The sequence below is a fragment of the Diceros bicornis genome, chromosome 37 (assembly GCF_020826845.1).
Source record: "Diceros bicornis minor isolate mBicDic1 chromosome 37, mDicBic1.mat.cur, whole genome shotgun sequence".
Classification (NCBI taxonomy): Eukaryota; Metazoa; Chordata; class Mammalia; order Perissodactyla; family Rhinocerotidae; genus Diceros; species Diceros bicornis.
In genome coordinates this window covers 28,094,775-28,115,607 of record NC_080776.1, presented here as the reverse complement: position 1 = coordinate 28,115,607, position 20,833 = coordinate 28,094,775, and the positions used below count along the sequence as shown (strand labels likewise).

At 47.5% G+C, this 20,833-nt stretch overlaps 1 protein-coding gene across 3 annotated transcripts in view; it reads left to right on the top strand.

Annotated features, from left to right (window-relative positions):
- Nucleotides 1-20,833, top strand: part of HDLBP (high density lipoprotein binding protein) — a 74,005-nt gene that overhangs the window by 44,432 nt on the left and 8,740 nt on the right. For all 3 annotated transcript variants that reach the window (XR_009217069.1, XR_009217070.1, XM_058533368.1), the window contains exons 6-21: nucleotides 1,750-1,956; nucleotides 2,083-2,298; nucleotides 2,921-3,127; nucleotides 3,326-3,433; nucleotides 4,498-4,602; nucleotides 4,979-5,057; nucleotides 6,975-7,114; nucleotides 8,740-8,844; nucleotides 8,977-9,090; nucleotides 10,050-10,136; nucleotides 10,305-10,436; nucleotides 14,171-14,389; nucleotides 16,636-16,857; nucleotides 16,964-17,182; nucleotides 18,074-18,212; nucleotides 20,488-20,642. Coding sequence is in view for 1 of the 3 variants with exons in the window: in XM_058533368.1 (XP_058389351.1) it covers nucleotides 1,750-1,956; nucleotides 2,083-2,298; nucleotides 2,921-3,127; nucleotides 3,326-3,433; nucleotides 4,498-4,602; nucleotides 4,979-5,057; nucleotides 6,975-7,114; nucleotides 8,740-8,844; nucleotides 8,977-9,090; nucleotides 10,050-10,136; nucleotides 10,305-10,436; nucleotides 14,171-14,389; nucleotides 16,636-16,857; nucleotides 16,964-17,182; nucleotides 18,074-18,212; nucleotides 20,488-20,642 (2,454 nt within the window). In the remaining 2 variants the exon portion in view is untranslated. The remainder of the gene's footprint in view (nucleotides 1-1,749; nucleotides 1,957-2,082; nucleotides 2,299-2,920; nucleotides 3,128-3,325; nucleotides 3,434-4,497; nucleotides 4,603-4,978; nucleotides 5,058-6,974; nucleotides 7,115-8,739; nucleotides 8,845-8,976; nucleotides 9,091-10,049; nucleotides 10,137-10,304; nucleotides 10,437-14,170; nucleotides 14,390-16,635; nucleotides 16,858-16,963; nucleotides 17,183-18,073; nucleotides 18,213-20,487; nucleotides 20,643-20,833) is intronic.

Below are 20,833 nucleotides of genomic sequence, written 5' to 3'. Positions count from 1 at the left end.
AAGAGTTTTCCCTTGGTGATTTGAGTGGCTGTTTTTATCAAGTCCTAGTTTTCATACTAACTTGCGTCTGTTCCTGGGTTTTCAATTCTGACCTGTTGGTCTCCTTCTTTGTATGCTAGTATTCGCCTGTTTTAATGGTAATGGTTTTATACTTTAATATCTAATAAAGTTATTACTACCCCTCTTGTACTGTTCTTTTTCAAGGTTTTCTTGTCTATTCTATTCTTTTTTGTTGTACCATACAAACTTTATAGTCAACTTTTTGTTTAAAATTGCATTAGATGTGTTAAGAGGTATTTTCTGATTTCTGATGTACATATTCCACTTTTGTTGGGTTTGTGTCTAGCTACTTTATTTTTTTTTCTTTTCTCTATTGGAAATGGGTGGTCTGTTCTATTACATCTTCTAACTGGTTGTTATTAGTTTAAGTTAAAACTGTTGACTTCTGGATTCTTTTTTTCTTCCTGTTACAGACAGTAAGAATTTAATAAAGGAATGGTTTCCCGGGGTTCCCAAGTGTGCAGTCACCTGCCTCTTCCCATCCAGCCTTTGTGTCTGCTTTGCTTTCTCATGTCTCCTTTCATGGGGAAACACTCTAGTGGAGGTTAAGTAGTGGTATGGGCAGTGCACTGCCTTACTGAGCACTTTCCTATTAAGTATAGTTTTGAGGCTGAGGTGTATTTTGTCATGTTAAAAATATGTATATCCATTGGTTTCTGTTTTCTTGCAAATTCTTATCATGCATGGATTTAAATTTTGTGGAGATGATCATTTGATTTTTCTCCTTAGATTTAATAATATGTTGAATTTTATAAATGGATTTCCTAATATTGAACCGTTTTTGGAATAAACCTCATTTGATCATAATGTCCAAGTTGGTGGTCTTACTTTCTATGCTAGTTGGGAAGTGTGGACTTTTTTATTGCCTTTATGATACAATGTAACATTTCTGTTGTGAATGTTGAATAGTTCCACCATAAAATTGTAACCTTTTAGAGAAGAAGAGAAGCTAGCTGATCTGTGACTTTCTGCTGTGTGGGCACCATAACACTTGCCTTTTTTTCAAGTCTTCTTAGTTGATAGCTTCTTAGTTGATAGCTATTTTCTGTACAGAGTTAGGAAGACTAGAAGCCTCTGCCTTCCTCCCAGGTTTCTCTGTGACCTCAGGAAGTTCTTAATTTCTGGCAGTTTGACTCATCGCATGAAGGGTTGTTCCATTTTCTTTCCTCAGATGAGTTGTCTATTTTACCTGGTTGTAAAGGAGATAGGAAGAAGAATTTACTGCTAAATATAGGGCTTATGTTTGAAAAAATAGCCTAGTACTCTAGAGACAAAAATTAATCTGGTTAGTCAATATGTACCTGCTTTCCTACCATGTCCTAGCTTGGAGTTAGGAATCATTGAAGTGGAAAACAAGACAGATATCATTCTTGAATATTCCTGTCCTCATGATGGCTCATAACTGGGCTGAGAAGACATTGAGCAAATAATTACCACTAAATAGTCATGACAGCTGAATGTGTGATGTGGGGCCATGGGAATACATCACACTTGAACTTACCCCCTAGGCTGAGGGTCAGGGCAAGCTTCCCCAAGAACGTGATGTTTAACCTAAGACTAAAGGATAGGTTGGGGTTGGCTAGGCAAGAACAGGTGAGAGTGGCATTCCGGCCAGACAGAATGTTGGGGAAAAATATGCTTTTTTGGAATCTACAAATATTTTTGTTTTCTTTGGTTCTCTCATTGTAGGCTTCAGCAACTGTTGCCATTCCCAAAGAACACCATCGCTTTGTTATTGGCAAAAATGGAGAGAAACTGCAAGACTTAGAGCTAAAAACTGCAACCAAAATCCAGATCCCACGCCCAGATGACGCCAGCAATCAGATCAGGATCACTGGCACCAAAGAGGGCATTGAGAAAGCTCGCCATGAAGTCTTGCTCATCTCTGCTGAGCAGGTGAGGCTGCCTGCAGGCCTGGTGTGCACGTGCTGACCTCAGCCCCGGGCACTGACAGGGAGGCCCTGTCTCTCCTCAGGTTGTGCCCAGAGCTGTGCTCGCATAGTTCCGTCCTTTCCTTTCCAGGACAAACGTGCTGTAGAGAGGCTAGAGGTGGAGAAGGCATTCCATCCCTTCATTGCTGGGCCTTACAATCGACTCGTTGGTGAGATCATGCAGGAGACGGGGACGCGCATCAACATCCCGCCACCCAGTGTCAACCGGACAGAAATCGTCTTCACTGGGGAGAAGGAGCAGTTGGCTCAGGCCGTGGCTCGAATCAAGAAGATTTATGAGGAAAAGGTAGAGGTTGGGAGGAGGAAAATCCCCATGGGTAGGAAGAGAGAATAGGAATCGTCTGGAGATTTGGTCCAGGCCCAGCCCTGTCCTTTGTCCTTTTATCCTGGACAACTGCAGTTTCTATGGTTAGAAAATGGCGCCCATGCCTCTTCTGCATCTGTCGGGCAGTGAAAGAGTAGGCAGAGCTCTGTGCTGGATGACTCTTCCCCGCTGTCCCCACCCGAGCTCCCCCGACCCTGGACTGGGGCTGCCACGGGGCTGGACGGACTGCTCAGAGCTGATCATGTCTTTGAGTAAGTTCATAGCCCAAGTTGGTGGACTTTGAGGTCTGAAACTTGTTCCTTAGTTTGGGGAGAAGACTTGGTGTTTTCAGCTCTTCTGGGTTGCAGTTATCAGACTGGGCTTGATTTAAATTCTTGGGTGATTCTTTTGAGGAGAAAACCCAATTCTTGATTTAATGGAGTTTTGGGGGAGTAGCTGGTCATTGCTTCACTTGTTAGGGCTCAACAGCTGTAGTCTGGGGCCCCATGTCTTGCTGTCTGCCTGGTGGCGGCACCGTTCTGTCCCCACCTGCCACCCACCCCTGCTCCCTTCTCTCTGATGCCCATACCATGCTCTCACTTAGAAAAAGAAGACCACGACTATCGCAGTGGAGGTGAAGAAATCCCAGCACAAGTATGTTATTGGGCCCAAAGGCAATTCCTTGCAAGAGATCCTGGAAAGAACTGGAGTTTCTGTGGAGATCCCACCCTCAGACAGCATCTCTGAGACTGTGATACTTCGAGGCGAGCCTGAAAAGCTAGGGCAAGCATTGACTGAAGTCTATGCCAAGGTAACTGCCTCCGAGAGTGGATTCTGACTGCTCCTTGTAGGGACAGACTCCTGATTAGCATTTCCTGGGATCGGATACAGGGGCCGTGTCGGGTTGGGGAGTGCTCACCTCCCTTGGAACCCTAGCGAGGAACCTGGCTTTGGTGTTCACATCATCTGGACTCTGCAAACCCACGACCTTGTTTCCTGGTTTTCCTAGGCCAACAGTTTTACAGTCTCCTCCGTCTCTGCTCCTTCTTGGCTTCACCGTTTCATCATTGGCAAGAAAGGGCAAAACCTGGCCAAAATCACTCAGCAGATGCCAAAGGTACGGAAGCGTTGTTGATCTGTTACGTTGAGTTGATCTTGTTTTCTGACGTCCCATTTCTGACTTTGGTTTTGTTGTTGCTGTTAATCCTGTGGATGCCTTTGAAGACAGGCACATTTTTCAAAAATCAGTTGTGTCCTATGACAGTCAGCTTCCATGGTTAGCTAAAGAAGAGTGGAATGGTTTTTTTAAATATCTGTGTCATATTTTTAACCAGAGACAATGTGTATTGGCAGGTTTAATAAATATTGTAAGAAACATTTCATTAGTTATCATGGTATAATAGCGTCATAATAGTTACATCTGTATATTTTGAAGATCAGAACTTGTATACAAATTGTGTAAAGTGTGGCGTTAACGGGCCTTTTCATTCTCTACATCTCTGTCCTTGAAGTCTTTTCCGATTTCCAAAGGAGACAGTAGCTCCCAGGAAACTTGAACAGGATGGAATTGCCAGAGAACTCAACCCATCATATTTTATTCCTGTTCTGTTGAGACTTAGTTTGAAATTTACTTTCTAGTCATTTTACTTGTTCTAGGTTCAAAATTGTGGCTCACACAGATATAATTGCTTCGTGGGGCCAGCCCCCCCGTTGCCCTTCTCTCGCATTACTCTCCCTACCTGTTGTGTTGTAAACCGGTGGTGCGGGGGTGGGGGGCGGGGTGGCCTTGTCTGTGGACTACCGTTGGTTAGCTATACTTGGGTTAGAATTTTGTCCCTGTCGGCTGTCTCATTCTTCATGCAACAAAGAGAAGTAGGCATTATAAAAGTGAAAATTAAAAAGGAAAACATGAACAACAGGCATTGATGTGCTTTAAGTTCGTGGTTTTGGTGTCAAGCAGTGTGAAGGACTGTGCAGTTCCCATTTTTAGCAAAGGAAAGATTGTTAGACCACAGTATTTGATACCAAAATAGTGGTTGTCCCCAACCCCTCTTCTGACTATTTATGGTGTCTGTGGACATGCATTTATATGAAGCAATTTAGGATCAGCTGCTGCCCCAGAAAAGCACCCCTGAGTTCTCGGAGGTGACCGCTGTCCTTTTCCTTACTTTGTCATGGTAGGTTCACATCGAATTCACAGAGGGCGAGGACAGGATCACCCTGGAAGGCCCCACAGAGGACGTGAATGTGGCCCAGGAGCAGATTGAAGCCATGGTCAAAGACTTGGTAAGGTGTTTCTTTGAGCATTCTGAGTGCTGGTGAAGTGGCAACGGGGCTGTGAACTTATTGCCAGTCAAACCTCACGTGGGTGGGCACGGAGACGTGGAAGAGTGGCCCAGTCGATGAGTAATGGGTTCTGAGACAATTAGGAACTGTCCAGAGTCCAGGAGAGTCATGGATAGAGGAAACCTTGTGTTGAAGAAGTTTCTTTCAAGGGTCTTGCAAGAGGACAGTCCTGCAGTAGCTCCTGAAAGTTGAGTGTTGAGAAAAGGCCCCCACTGCTGCCATCTGGACTTGGGTTCTTCCTGCTTGTCTGAATATCCGGGCACATCTCGGACTCAAGTGCTTGTCTCTATGGATCTGCCCTGTGCTCCTCCTGCAGATTAACCGGATGGACTATGTGGAGATCAACATCGACCACAAGTTCCACAGACACCTCATTGGGAAGAGCGGGGCCAACAGTGAGTGAAGCTGACAGTGTTGGGGGCAAGCCAGGGTGGAAGTGTCGATGGCCCGGGCCAGGTGCTGCGCTTGGCGGCTGGGGAGATGAGTCATGAGGTTTCTAACTGGGTACCCTCGTCTTCTCCTTGGGCACTGGTTGGTCTGGAGCTGTTGGGCCTGGAGGGGAACATGATCAACCTGCTCAGGTTTCTTGGGTAACCCACAGGGGTCGTAGTGAAGGCATGCCCCCCAGGATCGTGTCCTTTGCATTTCAGCCAGTCCGCCAGTTTTTTGTAGTCCTCAAAAATTAACTACTGAACACACCCCTAATCTGGAGCTCACCAAGGAGTAAGAGATTTCTAGACTCATACCCAAGTCCAACAACATAGGGAGGGATTCTGTTGGGCAAGCAGTAATATGTCAGTACAGCTTCAATGGTGGACCTTCCTGTATCAGGTTGGTTGCACAAGTGTGGGATAACATCAGAAACATGTTAAGTGAATGCTCTGCTCGAATCCAAGGCTGTTTTTTTAAAATCGGTTCCTTTGCTTAGTTTAACTGCAAAGCCTATCCCACAAATCCCAGTGCTTACCAGTTACGAAAACAGCTCTGTCCCCTTTGCTGTACCTTCAATGGAAGGGGAGAGGGCTAACACATACCCTGTTCCTGGGTCCTTTCTGAGGTTGCAGGGACGTGCCCTCTTTGGTTTTTGCCCTGTGCAGACCGTTTTTTGTTCGAAGTAAACATAAGCTTATCTGCTCTGCTTATTTGCTGTCAGTCTTGTGTTCTGGGGGCATTTTAAACGACCGGTGAGAATCTAGACGCACAGAGCAACTCCACTCAGTGCTCACTTGCTTGCGCACACTGCTTGAACCATGTACACACCATAAACTTGCTTTTTTTTATTTCTTTGTTTTTGTTTTGGTTAACTATTGTGTTTTCTTAAACAGAAACCATAAGGAAGTGCAGTTCTGACATTAATTTTTGGTTTCTGCTCCCTAAGAAGTGTGGAACCACGTAGCACATTTCAAAGAATTGTGTCTGTTCTGTTTTTTCTGGTTCAGTTCCTAACCCTTGTTTTCTTTCATCATCTAAAATCTGCCGCCTGGCTTCTCTGTCCCTGGCTCTTGTCCTGCGTAGTTCCCCCCTGGAGCAGCACATCCTCATGTCAGTCCCCAAGTGCATTGACACATGGCTTCTCTGTGTGTGCTCAGAAGCCTCCTGGGTAACTCTCTAAGGAGCTTGGCTCCCCTTTACTACACAATGGGCAAAATGCCGACCTCGTTTTCTGGTAATAAGGCTTCTCCAGGGTGTGGGGGTCTGGATCCTAACTGCAGGCACTGGGCTCCTTCCAGAGAAGGTGATAGGAAGGGGGTTTTCAGCTCCACTTGTTTTGCAAAGACAGTGAAGTGTTGGTTTGGATCTAAGCTGGCAATGGAGTCTCTTTAGGCAGCAGCATGTCCTCAGTGGGGCTCTGAGTGGTTGGTGGGGTGCTTTTATGTTCAGTTAATGTGACAGCTTCTGAGTTTGAATGGTTTTTTATTTTTATTTATTTGTTTATTTACTGAGAGTTATTTTTTGACTTGAGAACAGTAGTTCCCTAACTTGTCTCCACATTGGAAACACCTGGGATCTTTTAATATTCTAAAGCCTCAGCCACACCCCAAACCAGCTAAATCTCAGATTCTGAGTAGTCCCAGGTGTTTGTCATTTGAAGCTCTCACGGCGATGCCAGCATGTGGTGATCCGGGTGAAGGTCATACCCAGCTCATTTTAGAAAATGGAAAGTCTTGCTTTGGAGGCCTGATCATCCTCTTTGCTTGTGGGATGACTGATTAGGTTATTTGGGGCTTTCACACTGCCCTGCTGGGTTGTTAGTCATTAGTGGAATGTGGTAAAATCTGAGTCCAAAATGTGTTTCTTTTTGTATTCTCAAGTAAACAGAATCAAAGACCAGTACAAGGTGTCTGTGCGCATCCCTCCCGACAGCGAGAAGAGCAACCTGATCCGCATTGAGGGGGACCCACAGGGCGTGCAGCAGGCCAAGCGGGAGCTGTTGGAGCTCGCCTCTCGCATGGTAAGCCCTGCAGCCAGGGCCTGCCAGGATGAGTGGGCCTGCGTCTCTTGGCCGCCTCTGCTGAGGAGCACTGTGTGCGTGTGCGGTCCTGGAGAGTGGAGATCACCAAGTCTCTCGTTGGGTTGGGGGGAACTGACCTGCTGGGGCCGAGTTTCCTTGTCCTCCCCAGATCCCTGGGGCCACATGCTGTGCTAGGGAGGCACTGGGCTTTGGCAGGATGCTTAGTCTTGGCCAAAGCCCGGAGTCCGTGATGCCTGAGTACCAACTCCAGGGATTGTGATGGACTTTTCTGGATTCTTAAAGGCACCCAGGTGAGTCTCATTGCAGCCAAGGTTGAGAATCAGTGCTGTGTGGTTACTTGCAAACCCAGGAGGGTGGAGGTAGGGTAGGGAATGGGCCTTGTTCCCTACCCTCAGACTAATGTACTGCACTGCGCTGGGCTAAGTGACGAGCACTCATGCATTGTTCTTGATTCTACGAGTCAAATGCGGATAACCTGCAGCAGTGACTCTCCACCTTGGCTGCATGTGCGAGTTGCCTTGGTGCCTTTTAAGAGTCCAGTCCAGAAGTGTCAAAAACTGTGTGAGTGCTTGTGCCTTAACCTAAACGTGTGCAGATTGCCAGGAATGCCCAGGGTAGGGCAGTACTTTGGCCCCATTGGGGTAGGGAACGAGCCCCAGGGTCTGTGTCATCCATCTACCCCAGGCATCCCACTCCCATCTCGCACCAGCACCTGTGCCAGGAGTCTCAGATCAGGGGACCACTTGTTACAGTAGTGATTGCATTTTCCTCACCTGGCATCCAAGGTGTGGTGCAGCCTCCACTGCGCTCTGGCCGTCCTGAGCCCGTTCCTCAGCCAAGCCTGCTGGGTTCTCCCGTTCATCACCCAGCTTGTCCTGACCATCAGGCTCCCTTGCTCTGCAGTGTCGTGTGCTTACGCTGGATTTCTGAATGCTCATTTCTCTGTCAGTCTGACACCAGTCTAATCCCAAATATCCTAGAACTCTTGAAAATGTTTGGTGGGCTGCTGGTGTTCTTTCGCGTGTTTCAGCTCTGCTTGTGATGGACTTTTCTGGATTCTGGTATTTCTTCTTACATTTTAATGGGACCTCTGGAGGAGGTTGAGCACTGTGGGTTCAGTGTCCTTTGTTGAACCATTCTTTCTTCATTATCCACACGGGGAAGTGGTTTGAGCCACCCCATGTTCAGGAGGGGTCACTCCCTGTGGTGCAGAGCGCTGAGCCTCACAGTCTCTAGTTCTTCTTAAACCACTGCTAAATGAGTTGCTTTGGTGATTATGGCTACTGCAATAGCACTTTCAGTTGAAGGGTCCTGCACCCAATTCTTTAATTGTACTTTGTTCAGGAAAATAACATGCAACCATTGTAATATGTAGTATGGTGATTGTTGGAGAGAGCAGGTGTCCTGTAATGGGTGCTCTCTACTGGCTAGTGACTCCCAGGGGGTGCTGCAGGGATGCACCTGGGCACCACCTCACCTGCTACTTGGCAACAGAGCTGGGCCGTGCTGCCGTCCCTGGGGCTCCCAGGTGCCCCCCAGTGTGGGGGGGTGTTGCTCACCTTGCTTGTGATAGATGACATTATCTACTTCAATTCTATTTTTAGGAAAATGAGCGAACCAAGGATCTAATCATTGAGCAAAGATTTCATCGAACAATCATTGGACAGAAGGGTGAACGGATCCGTGAAATTCGTGATAAATTCCCAGAGGTAAAGGTTTCCCAAAGGCACTGTTTTCTTCAACCCTCTAGGAGTGGTCTGTTTGGCACTTGAGGGTATTCAATATTTTGGAATCCAGTCCTTACCAGTGATCGAACTTGGTCTCCTGATGATTTGTTCTAGGTTATCATCAACTTTCCGGACCCAGCACAGAAAAGTGATATTGTCCAACTCAGAGGGCCGAAGAATGAGGTGGAAAAATGCACAAAATACATGCAGAAGATGGTGGCAGATCTGGTAGGGGGACGTTTTTCATCCTTTGTTGTGTGACAGTGTTACGGGTGGTGTGGGGAGTGGGTATGTGTCCTGTCAGAACCCCTGCTTCAAGGAGCACGCTTGGGCACTGGGTCAGTCTGCCATCTCAAGGACTTAGAACAAAGTAGTGATGCCATCTCTCAACACCTGATGTTGAGACTGGCAGAAATGGTCACAACCTCAGGGTTCTGTAGAACTGAAGTGGGGGGATGTCCCTTTTCCCATGCTGGGTTACCTTGTTTTCTTGAGGGGTGTTCAGATACCTAGGTAGAGAAACTGTCCCATCCAGTAAGGAGAGAGATTCACACAAATAGCATAAGGAATCATTTATTGATTTGTTATTTTCCTCAAAAACTGAAATGGGAAGAGGCAGTTTGGAAAGTGCTGAGGGCAATTGATGGGAAGGCTGTAGATGGCCTCATGCTTTCCATGGTTTCTCATGAGTCTTGGACTTAGCCTGTGACAGGCTGAGAGAGGTGATGGGGAGAGCTTCCCAGCACTGATCTCGTTGGCACCGCCCTGGGGTGCTGGGATTCCGGACAGTAGAGGGTCTGTGTGCTGCCTTGTGTGTTCTGAGCTCACTCCTCAGCCTGGTGTCCTGGACAGCTCTGGTCCTGGAAGTCGTTGAGGGCACCTGGCCAGACTTGATTGCCTCTGGCTTGTGGAACATGCGTCTAACAGATGGCAGGTTCTGTTGCCTGCCACTTTTTACAAAGGGGTCCTTTGCATCACCAGTTGACTAGGACATGCCAGGTTAGTTCATTGTTGTTTGTTGTCTCCTCTCTCCTCAGGTCAAACCTCTGAAGGTCAGAGAGGGGAGAGACGTAGGATTGAAGTCTGCTTTTCGATAGCAGAGTCCTGTCGTTCCATACTGCCTTCAGGGCGGAAGGGACGCGCCACTCTCCAGCGTGACTAATTGTGCCATCTCTCTTGTTTTTAAGGTGGAAAACAGCTATTCAATTTCTGTTCCAATCTTCAAACAGTTTCACAAGAACATCATTGGGAAAGGAGGTGCAAACATTAAAAAGGTGACTGGCCAGCCCGTGCCTGGAATCTTGGCTCTTCTCACCCTGACCCCCGTAGCCCTGCACCATTCTGGCTTTGGATTTGAAGGAGAGAGCCTTACTTCCCAGCCTTGGGCTCTGAGTGTCTTCAGCAGGGACGTCAGCTTCTCACAGTCCCCTCTCTCCTCACAGATTCGGGAAGAAAGCAACACGAAGATCGACCTTCCAGCAGAGAATAGCAATTCAGAGACCATTGTCATCACAGGCAAGCGGGCTAACTGCGAGGCTGCCCGGAGCCGCATTCTGTCCATCCAGAAAGACCTGGTAATGGGGTGTTGTGTGATGACGTGCTCGCCAGTCTCCCTGTTGTCAGCTCTCTCACTGGCCCCCGAGGCTGTGGCCTGGGGTCACGCGTGCGGGTCAGGCAGCACAGCACTGGTCATGGAGGAGCTTTTGTTCAGCTTTCATTCCAGTAGTGCTGGCCTGCCGCAGGCCTCCTGCCACTTGTTTCTGGTGATGTTTGCTAACTCAGCATTTGCCTTGGGTGCTGGGAAATCATCATGTTCTGCAGGTGTTAACATTTTTTTTTTTTCAGTTTTTGGAAAAATAACATGCAAGAAACTGCACATGTTTGAAGTGTGCAGTTTGATAAGTTTTGACATATGTATATACATCCATGCAGTCATCTCCACAATCAAGATGATGAACATGTCCGTCACCCCCGAAATATCCTTATGCTCCTTTTAATACCTCCCTACTCTCCCTATCCAACCCTTGATCTGCTTTCAGCCACAGTAGATTAGTTTGAATTTTCTACATTATTGTATGAAAGAAATCCTAGTACCTACTGCCTTGGGTCTAGCTGCTTTCACTTTGCATAATTATTTTGAGATTCATCCATGTTTTCATGTGTATCAGTAAGTTTTTATTGCTGGGTGACATTTCATTGTGTGGATAGATCATATTCCTTTTTTTTTTTTTTTTTTTTTGGTGAGGAAGATTGGCTCTGAGCTAACATCCAGTGCCCATCTTCCTCTATTTTTGTATGTGGGATGCTGCCACAGCATGGCTTGATGAGTGGTGCGTAGGTCCATGCCCGGGATCCGAACCTGTGAACCCTGGGCTGGTGAAGTACAGCACACAAACCTAACTGCTGTGCCACCAGGCCAGCCCCTCATGTTCCTTTTTGTGTGAGCTTTGTAGTTTGTGTCTTTCAGGGAGTTTTCTATTTTACCTAAGTTGTCGAATTTATTAGCATAAAGTTTTTTATAGTATTCTCATATTACCCTTTTACTGTCTGTAGTGATGTTACCTCTCTCATTCCTAATAGCTGTAATTTTTGTCATTATAAAATAACCTCTTTCTACCCCTGGTAATATTCTTTGCTCTGAAATCTATTTTTTCTCATATTAAAGATTTTTTGTTTTGTTTTTAGGAAGCTTGCTTTTTTAATTTAATCTGACAATCTCTACTTTTTAAATAGAGGCATTTACATTTAATTACATTAGTAATTATAGATATAACATGTTATTACGTACGTTTAATAAATGTAATTAAGTTACATTTAAGATGATTATCCATTTTTTCATTTTCAAAATTGTGATAAAATATACAATAACAAATTTGACCATCTTAACCATCTTTAAGTGTGGCATTAAGCACATTTGCACTGTTGTGCAGCCATCACCACATCCATCTCCAGATCTCCTCGTCTTCCCCAGCAGAAGCTGTCCCCGTTACACACCTCAGTGGCCCTTCAGTGGGATGATCTTGCCTGGCCAGGTTTCCATTGGCTGTCTCACTTTTTGTTCTCTGCTTGTCCCATCTACTTTGTTCTCTTTCTCTTCTTTCTTTTGGGTTGAATATGTTTGTGATTCCTTTTATCTCCTTTTTTGGCTTTTTGGATGTAACTCTTTGTTTTCTTTTAGTGGTTGCTTTAGGGTTTTTAGTATACGTCTTCAGATTATCCTGGTCAACCTTCGAGTGGCTTTATATGACAGGAAACATAGCGTAGGAAACTTAGAACCATCTACCCCATCTCCTGCCCGCCAGCCTTGGGCTTATCATCATGCCTTCCACTTCCCATGTTATAAACCCCATGGTTCATTGTTAAGTTTGTGTAAACACCCAATCAGTTTTTAAAAGAGATGTAAATAATAAAAAAATTATATATATTTACTTATGTAAGTATATCCTCTGTGCTACCTGTTCATCCCCTCACCCCCAACCCCTGGAAATCCCTGATCTTTTTTGCTGTTCCCATAGTTTTGCCTTTTCCAGAATGTCAGACAGTTGGAATTATATGGTATGCAGCCTTTTCAGATTGGCTTCTTTCACTTAGTAATAAATGATAAGATGGATCGTATGATAAGAGTATATTTAGTTTTGTAAGAAAATGCCAGATGTCTTCCAAAGTGGCTGCTCCATTTCGCATTCCCACCAGCAATGGGTGAGTTCCTGTGGCTCTGCCTCCACAGGTTGGCGGGTTTTTTCTTTCGGGTCTTAAGACTTTGCTTCAATATCTTCTCACTTCCGTTGTTTTTGACGAGACATCTGAAGTCACCCCTTACTTTGCTCCTCTGCACAGACTCATCTTTCTTCCTTTGGCTGTTTTTATGATTGTATGACCAGCTTTGAGCAAGTACGATGTGTCTTGGTGTAGTTTTCTTCATGTTTCTTTGCTTGGTGTTCATTGAGCTTCTTGGGTATGTGAGTTTAGAGTTGTCATCAAATTTGGAAAAATTGGGGTCATTATTATTTTTTTCTGTCCCCCTCTTCACGGACTCCAGTTACCTGGTGTCAGGTAGCTTGAAGTTGTCTTGCTGTTCACTGATGCTCCACTCATTTGGGCGGGGAGGCTGAGTGGTGTTTGTTCTCCATTAGTTTCTGTAGATTCATTAATTTTCTGCAATGTTTAATCTGCCTGTAATCCCATCTAGTACATTTTTTGTTTCAGATTTTTTCACCTCTAGAAGTTCAATTTGAATCTTTTGTTTTTATGCATGACATGTTCAGTCTTTCCTTTGGCTTTTTGACCATACGCAATAGAGTGAAAATACCTGTTTTAGTGTCCTTGGTCTGCTGGTTCTAATATCTGTGTCATTTCTAGGTCATTTTCTATTCTTTCCTCATTAAGGGTTGTTTTTTCCTGTTTCTTTGCACGTCTGGTATTTTATTATTGGATGCTAGGCATAATGAAGTTTACTTTGATGGATGCTGGATATTTTTGCGTTCCTATAAATATCTTTGAACTTCATTAAGTTACTTCAACACAGTTCGCTCCTTTTTGGACCTTCCTTTCAGATTCGTTAGGTGGGCTCCCAGCAGTGCTTAGTCTAGGGCCAGTTGTTTCCTGGTACTAAGGGAGAACCCCTTCAGTACTGCACCCAGTGTCGCATATGAGCACAGCTGACTATGAGCTGCAGTCCCTGTTTCCCCTGGTCCTTTTGGTGGTTCTTCTCCCTGGCCTAGGTGTTTCCCTACACCTGTCAGCGTGTCAGCAGTCTCCAGTTCTGAGGGCTTCTCTCTCCATGCTGCTTTCTCTTCCTGGGCTCTGACCGCCAATACTAGGCACCTTGGTCTCCCCAGACTGTCATCTCTTGACCATGATGCAGGGACTCAGCTAGGGGGCAGTCATAGGGCTCACCTTGTTTGCTTCTTGTCTCCAGTGTTGAACACAATTGTTTCATGTGGGAGGTAAATCCAGTCACTGTTGCATCTTGACTGGAGGCAGAATCCTTGCTTATGGGGTTTTACTAGGAAAGGTTGATCCGTAGGCATCTTGGACCTGTGTCTGCTGCTAGTGTAGAAGGACTGAAGAAGCAAAGCACTGTTCTATGGTGTGACGTCACAGCTTTCCTTCTGTGCTGTGTGTGCCCCCCCCCCCACAGACACACCCCACCCCCCCATACACACATGCACAAGGACTCTGGGCCCCTCTTCGCCAGGCGTGTGGTCCTGCTGTGTTAAACACCTCACAGACTGTGGCTTAATTCTTTTCCTCTGGCTCTTTCTTGCCACATAAAAACGTGACTCCCTCATGCTGTGTGTGATTTCAGGCCAACATAGCCGAGGTGGAGGTCTCAATCCCTGCCAAGCTGCACAACTCCCTCATCGGCACGAAGGGCCGCCTGATCCGCTCCATCATGGAGGAATGCGGTGGGGTCCACATTCACTTCCCTGTGGAAGGTTCAGGAAGCGACACAGTTGTCATCAGGGGTCCCTCCTCAGATGTGGAGAAGGCCAAGAAACAGCTCCTGCACCTGGCAGAGGAGAAGGTGAGCACCACCCCCACAGGGGCGGGGTCACTGTGTCTGTTCCTTGTTAAAAATGTCCTGTTTTCATAGTGGAAAATTCCAAATACCTTTTCTTTGTGGCAGGTCAGGAAAGAGCTTTATACACCTTTATGCCTCTCTGGTTTTGCCATCACTGAAAGGGCTTTACAGGTCGAATGCTACGTATACAGTGTAGAATATTTGCTATTTGTCTTTTAGTTTTGACTTTTTTTTTAAATATGCTTTATATACAATAAAATCCATCCTTAGCATATAGTTCAGAATTTTCAGAAGCATGCATTCATGTGACCACTACTGCGGTAGAAATGTTTTGACCCCGCAAAATTCTCCATTGAATTGCATTTGCCTATTTGTCAAAACCCATCTGCGGGTCTGTTTCTGTGCTCTGTTTTGTTCCAGCAAACCACAGGGTCAGGATGGCTAGCTTTGTGGGCCGTCTGGAGAGTCCTTCAGCTTTGGGTGTTCTAAATCCTTTGCCTTTCCGTATGCATTTTGGAACCAGCTTGTCAATTTCTAGGGAAAAGTGCTACTTGGATTTTGATTGGGATTCTGCTGAATCTAAAGACCAAATTGGAATTGACATCTCAGCAGTTTTGAATCTTCCCATCCATGTTTCATCAGTTTGTTATGTCTTTTTATTTTTTAATGGTGCTTTGCAGTTCTTAGCATGTAGATCTTGTGCACATTTTGTTCGGTTTATAGCTAACTATTGTTTTTTAGTGCTATTACAAATGGTACTTTTTTTATTCATTTCGATTTCCAGTTATTGTAGCATGTGGAAATATATTTGATTTTTATATATTGGCCTTGTTTTATGCATCTAGTCTAAAAGCCCTCTTCTCAGTTGCAGTAGCTTTTTTTGTGGATTCCTGTGAGTTTTGTATGTAAAGCACGTCATCTGGGAATAGACTGTTGCATTTCTGTCTTTCCGATCTGTGTGCTGTCTGTCGTGTCTTACTGCGTTGCTTGGGCCTCCAGTACGATGTTGAATAGCAGTGGTGAGAGTGACAGCCCCGCCTTGGTGATGACCTCTGGGAACAGGACTCTGTCCTTCACCATTGAGTGTGAGATTTCACTGTAGGTCTCTCGCAGACGCTCCATCATGTTGAGAAAGTTCCGTTCTGTTCTGAGTTTGTGGAGAGTTTTTATCGGGAATGGGTGTTGAATTTTGTCAGAGCTTTTTCTGCGTCTGTTGACAGGATCATGTGGTTTTTCTTTTTTTAGTGTATATATTAGATTGATTTCTTTTTTTTAAATGTTTAACCAACCTTGGTTTCTGGGGTGAACCCCATTTGGTTTAGATATATTATTCTTTACCATATTGCTAGGTTGGGCTCAGCTACCCTGTTAGCTTTTCTGTAATGCTGCTGCTTATGAATGTCTGTGACCGAAGAGTAGAAGGTTCTCTCGGTGGCGTTTCGTAAAACCAGCATTTAAAAGATAACAGAATTCGGTTGTTTGCCGTTTAGCATGCTGGCAGCCCTTCTTTAATTTTCCTTTGTGTTTCCTCATGCTGGTGGGCCAGGTTTCAGGACAAGAGGAGGGAGAGTGAGAATGTGTTCTGTGTATCTGAGTCGGCCCAGAGGAGGGTGTCCCCGTGTGCTCTCCAGATGAATGTGCCTGAGGAGCTGGCATCAGCAACAAGGTCACCGTGTTGGGGCCTTTGCTGGGCCCTGGTTTCTCGGTGTCAGATGAAGGCCTTGGTTGGCTTGGGTGTCTTGGAGCTTGAGATGGGATGTTGCTGGCTGTGCGTGGGCTCACCTGTAGCATTAGTGGAGGAAGGACTGAACCAGAGCACTTTGCTTGTGTTGGGAGGTGTGGGAGTGCCCACGCCTGGGAGAGGGGCCAGCAGTGCTGTGGGGCCCTGGGTGTGGCTGGGCTTCGTGCTGTGTGCACTCCGCTCCCCAAGGCCACACTCGCCACATCCCCTTTGCAGAGGGAGGGTGGCCTGCAGAGGTTTGGTCACTGCTGGTAGGTGGCAGGACTGAGGCTCTGAGTGCTCTTAACCATCTCGGGGTCTCTGATCACGGTGGAGAGAAATACAAGTATTATCTCTGGATGTCACTTCATATTTTGGTGGGGTTTGATTAACTGCATTTGGGGGGACACTGGTGACAGCGTGAGGAGAATTCCACCCCACACTGTTGTCCTCTGGGCCCTCTTATTCACCTGCTCCAGGGGCCAGGCAGGTGGCATCAGGCCAACGTATATGGGGTTGCTTTCTGCAGCAAACCAAGAGTTTCACCGTTGACATTCGCGCCAAGCCAGAATACCACAAGTTCCTCATTGGCAAAGGGGGCGGCAAAATTCGCAAGGTGCGTGACAACACAGGAGCCCGCATCATTTTCCCAGCGGCGGAGGACAAGGATCAGGAGCTGATCACCATCATAGGGAAGGAGGACGCTGTCAGGGAGGCCCAGAAGGAGCTGGAGGCCCTGATCCAGAACCTGGTAAGGCTGCCTGCGCTGGCCCAGCGGGAGCATGGCCTTTGCTGTCAGTTCTGTTAGGCATGGTCGGGGGGTCGTTTACTTTCCTTTCCTTCTGTCAATGCCGTAGGATAACGTGGTTGAAGACTACATGCTGGTGGACCCCAAGCACCACCGTCATTTTGTCATCCGAAGAGGCCAGGTCTTGCGGGAGATTGCTGAAGAGTATGGTGGGGTGATGGTTAGCTTCCCACGCTCCGGCACGCAAAGTGACAAAGTCACCCTCAAGGGTGCCAAGGACTGTGTGGAGGCGGCCAAGAAGCGTATTCAAGAGATCATCGAGGACCTGGTAGGTGCCTGGGGGCTCAGCAGGGTTTTTGGCCCCTCTGGCCACCTGAGCAAAGTGGGTGGGCGGTGTTCCCTCCACATCCCACAGGCAGACAGGCCAGGATGGACTCAACGTCAGGTTAGAGAGTGGCTGTCTGGTTCTCGGTCTCCATCTCAGCCGTCTTGCCCCCTTCCTGACAGTCGGTAAGAGTGCTGCCTTTGAGCAGCAGCTTTTTAAAAAATTGTATGAACATACAGTCTAAACAAGGAGCGAGCTTCTTTCTCTCCTCTTCTCCAAAGGGAAGAAGATAGATTGAAGGGCAGAGAGTGTCAGTGACTCCGTGGAGAGGTCATGTGAGAATGTGTGGGGTTTTCTAACCCAGCCTTTAGAGCTCCGCCCCCTCCATGTCCCCTCCTGGAGCTCCCTGCTGTGGCCTTGGAACAACTTCCCTGATAATCAAGCCCTATGCCTCCTCTTGGAGTCTCAGCCACAGCATCTGAATGTCACCTGGCTAATGTGGCCACCCTTCAGGGCAGCGCCTGACAGTGCTGCCTGCCATGTGGTGGGGAAGAGGGCCCCTCTTTTATATGTCAAGGAAGAGGGTGTTATATTCAAGTTCTGGGTAGTAGGAGCAAGCATTGGTGCAGTTTTGTGTGGACAAGTCATTGATACTTTCTTAGTCTTTTTGGGAAGTGTTTCAGAAAGAGGCCACCCTTTCGGCCCTACCCCATGTCCCTCCTCTCTCCACCCCATCAGACCTCGAGCTCTGGATTCACCTCGGAAAAGGGGCATTTGTGGGCTTGGAATTGGCTATAGAGGATGGAAAGGAAGGTGGTGTGGACGTGAACTGACCCTAAGTGGCTAAACTTCGCTTTTTTTTTTTTTTTTCTTGTTGCTCTGCCTTCCCCCCAGGAAGCCCAGGTGACCATTGAATGTGCCATACCCCAGAAATTCCATCGATCCGTCATGGGCCCCAAAGGTTCCAGGATCCAGCAGATTACTCGGGACTATAATGTTCAAATTAAATTCCCAGACAGAGAGGAGAACCCAGGTGGGTCCCTGCGACGAAATCTCTGCTGAATGGGAAGCAGTTGTGTGAATGGTTCTGACCTAGGGAGAGGCGGTGGCAGGTGGTTGTCACGTGTCTTGGTAAAGCCCTTTCCTGCCTGTTGCTCTAGTGCTGGTGCACTGCTGAAACACTGTTGGGTGTCCTGGGGTTCCAGAAGTTCAGGGTCACTCCCTGGTCTCTAGGAGGTGGGCTGTGTCAGTTGCTTCAGGGTGACGAGGTGCCCTTCAGATATCCTAGAGGCTGCAGCTAGGCCGGAGGAGAGCAGAACCCCTGCAGCCTCTTACACCAGGGCAGCCCCTGAGTTCGGTTCCCCTGCTTCTCACAGTCCTCTGAAAGCCGTGTGTGTTGAGGCCATGTCCGCTCTGTTCACAGCAGCCACTCCTCTCCCCTCTCTCTACCTCTCACACGCTTCCTTTTGGATCACGTCCCTTGTGAGGCAGGTCAGCTACAGAACGTAAAGGCAGCCAGCTGCTTACCTGCTGGAGGGTGCCATTCAAGTAGCTGACTGCCCTTCTAGGATGGCCTTTCAACTCAGAGTGTCCTGCTCGTCACCTGGTTCTGCTTCTGCCCCCAGGGTTGGGGCGGGGTAGATGGTGGTCAGCAAGGTGACCTGCGGGGCAAGGGGTTGGTGTGAGCAGGATCTGGCTTGTATCTCAGCCTCACTTTGTAAACCTTGTTTTCTACTCGCGTTGAAACAGTGTGTGTTCTCCCCTCTGTTGACGTGTCTTAGGTGGTCCATCGGGTCCAGCTGGCCGCCCAGCTGAGTGCCCTCATATACTCAGATCCCTGCAGAGCCTATCATGGCTGACAGAGCTCCTGTTTTCCTGAGAATACAGGCTATTTTCAGTAGAAAACTAGTGAAATCATTTATATTTCACACTTGAATTTTTATTTTTTAGTTTTGATGTAATTTCACACTAAAAAAAATTGCACAGACTAGTATAAAGATACGTCCCTGGGCCGGCCCAGTGGCTTAGCGGTTAAGTGCGCGTGCTCCGCTGCTGGCGGCCCGGGTTCAGATCCTGGGCACGCTCCGACGCACCGCCTCTCCGGCCATGCTGAGGCCGCATCCCACATACAGCAACTAGAAGGATGTGCAACTATGACATACAGCTGTCTACTGGGGCTTTGGGGAAGAAAAAAAGGAGGAGGATTAGCAATAGATGTTAGCTCAGAGCCGGTCTTCCTCAGCAAAAAGAGGAGGATTAGCACGGATGTTAGCTCAAGGCTGATCTCCCTCACAAAAAAAAAAAAAAAAACTTGCATTAAAAAAAAAGATACATCCTGTATACTAATATCCAAACTCACCAGTTTTTCTCATCCAACCCCCTTTTACACACACACGTGTGCAGTTATTTTTTCTGAATCGTTTAAGTGTCAGGCCTATCCCTTATCCATAGTGGCTGTTTCCGAAGAATGACATTCTCTTCTATCGTTTGAGATAACCGTGGCACAGTCCAGATTCAGAAGATCTAACAGTATGTGATACTGTTCTCAAATTCCTAGTTGATATTCAAATTCTGCCGCTTTTAAAAGCATCCTGCAGAGCCCACCTCTTCCCCCCAGTTCAGTCCAGGATCATGATTGCTTTAGGCGGTTGTGTCTGTTGACTTATTCTCTCGCTTGTGTGTAGTGTGTGGACTTCTGGATTCTGTCGTGCTCCAGGACTGTGGTTTTGGTGCACACGTGGTCCCTGTGTGGCCCACGGGAGCCCCACCAGCTGCTTCCGTGTCCTCTTCCGTGTCCCTTCATTCTTGGAGCTTGCTTGCCTCCTGGCTTAAGAAGTTGGTGCAGGCTTACCTTGTCCCTCCTAAGTTGTTGTCTCAAGCCCCCCTTCCTTGCTGCCTCATTGCATGCCGGGTTACTTAGGCTGTGGTGAATGTCTGTGAACTTGTCACCTTCCGTCGAACACAGTGGGCCCTGCTCTGTGCTCCCCCTCTTTGTGCTCCTCCTGCACATCGGCTCGTGTATCCCACTGCAGCCCCCAGGGTCATTAGCTTCGTTTTAAAGGTGAAGAAGTGAGGCGTGGAGCTCACTGTGAAGCTTTCAGCGCCCGCCCAGGCCTAGGCTTGTGTGAGGCTCGCTGTGTGGACATTGTCTCATCAGCTCTCTCAGCCCAGAACGTGTCCTCCTGAAGTCAGGTTGGGGTCTTTCCTCCCTTTCCCCACCATACATAGGTGCTTAACAAGCATCTGAATTCTGAACACGCCTGTGCGGAGGGTCTGTGGTTGTGAACTGCCCTTTCCTTTCTCCCTAGTCCATAATGTAGAGCCGGCTATCCAGGAGAACGGGGACGACGCCGGGGACGGGAGAGACGCCAAAGATGCTGACCCTGGCTCTCCAAGGAGGTGCGACATCATCACCATCTCTGGCCGAAAGGAAAAATGTGAGGCCGCCAAGGAAGCCCTCGAGGTGTGTGTGGCCCCCTCCCACCCTCCCAGGGGGGTCAACGGCAGGCACCACGGGGTGGGGAAAAGCATGGCCTGAATGACGCTGCCCATGGCAGCAGGTCGGTGGATCGAGGCACTGTAGTCCTAAACCCTAACCACGTCGGCTTGTGCCACAGGCAGGGCCGGGCCGGGCCGGAGCACAGAGCCTGCCGG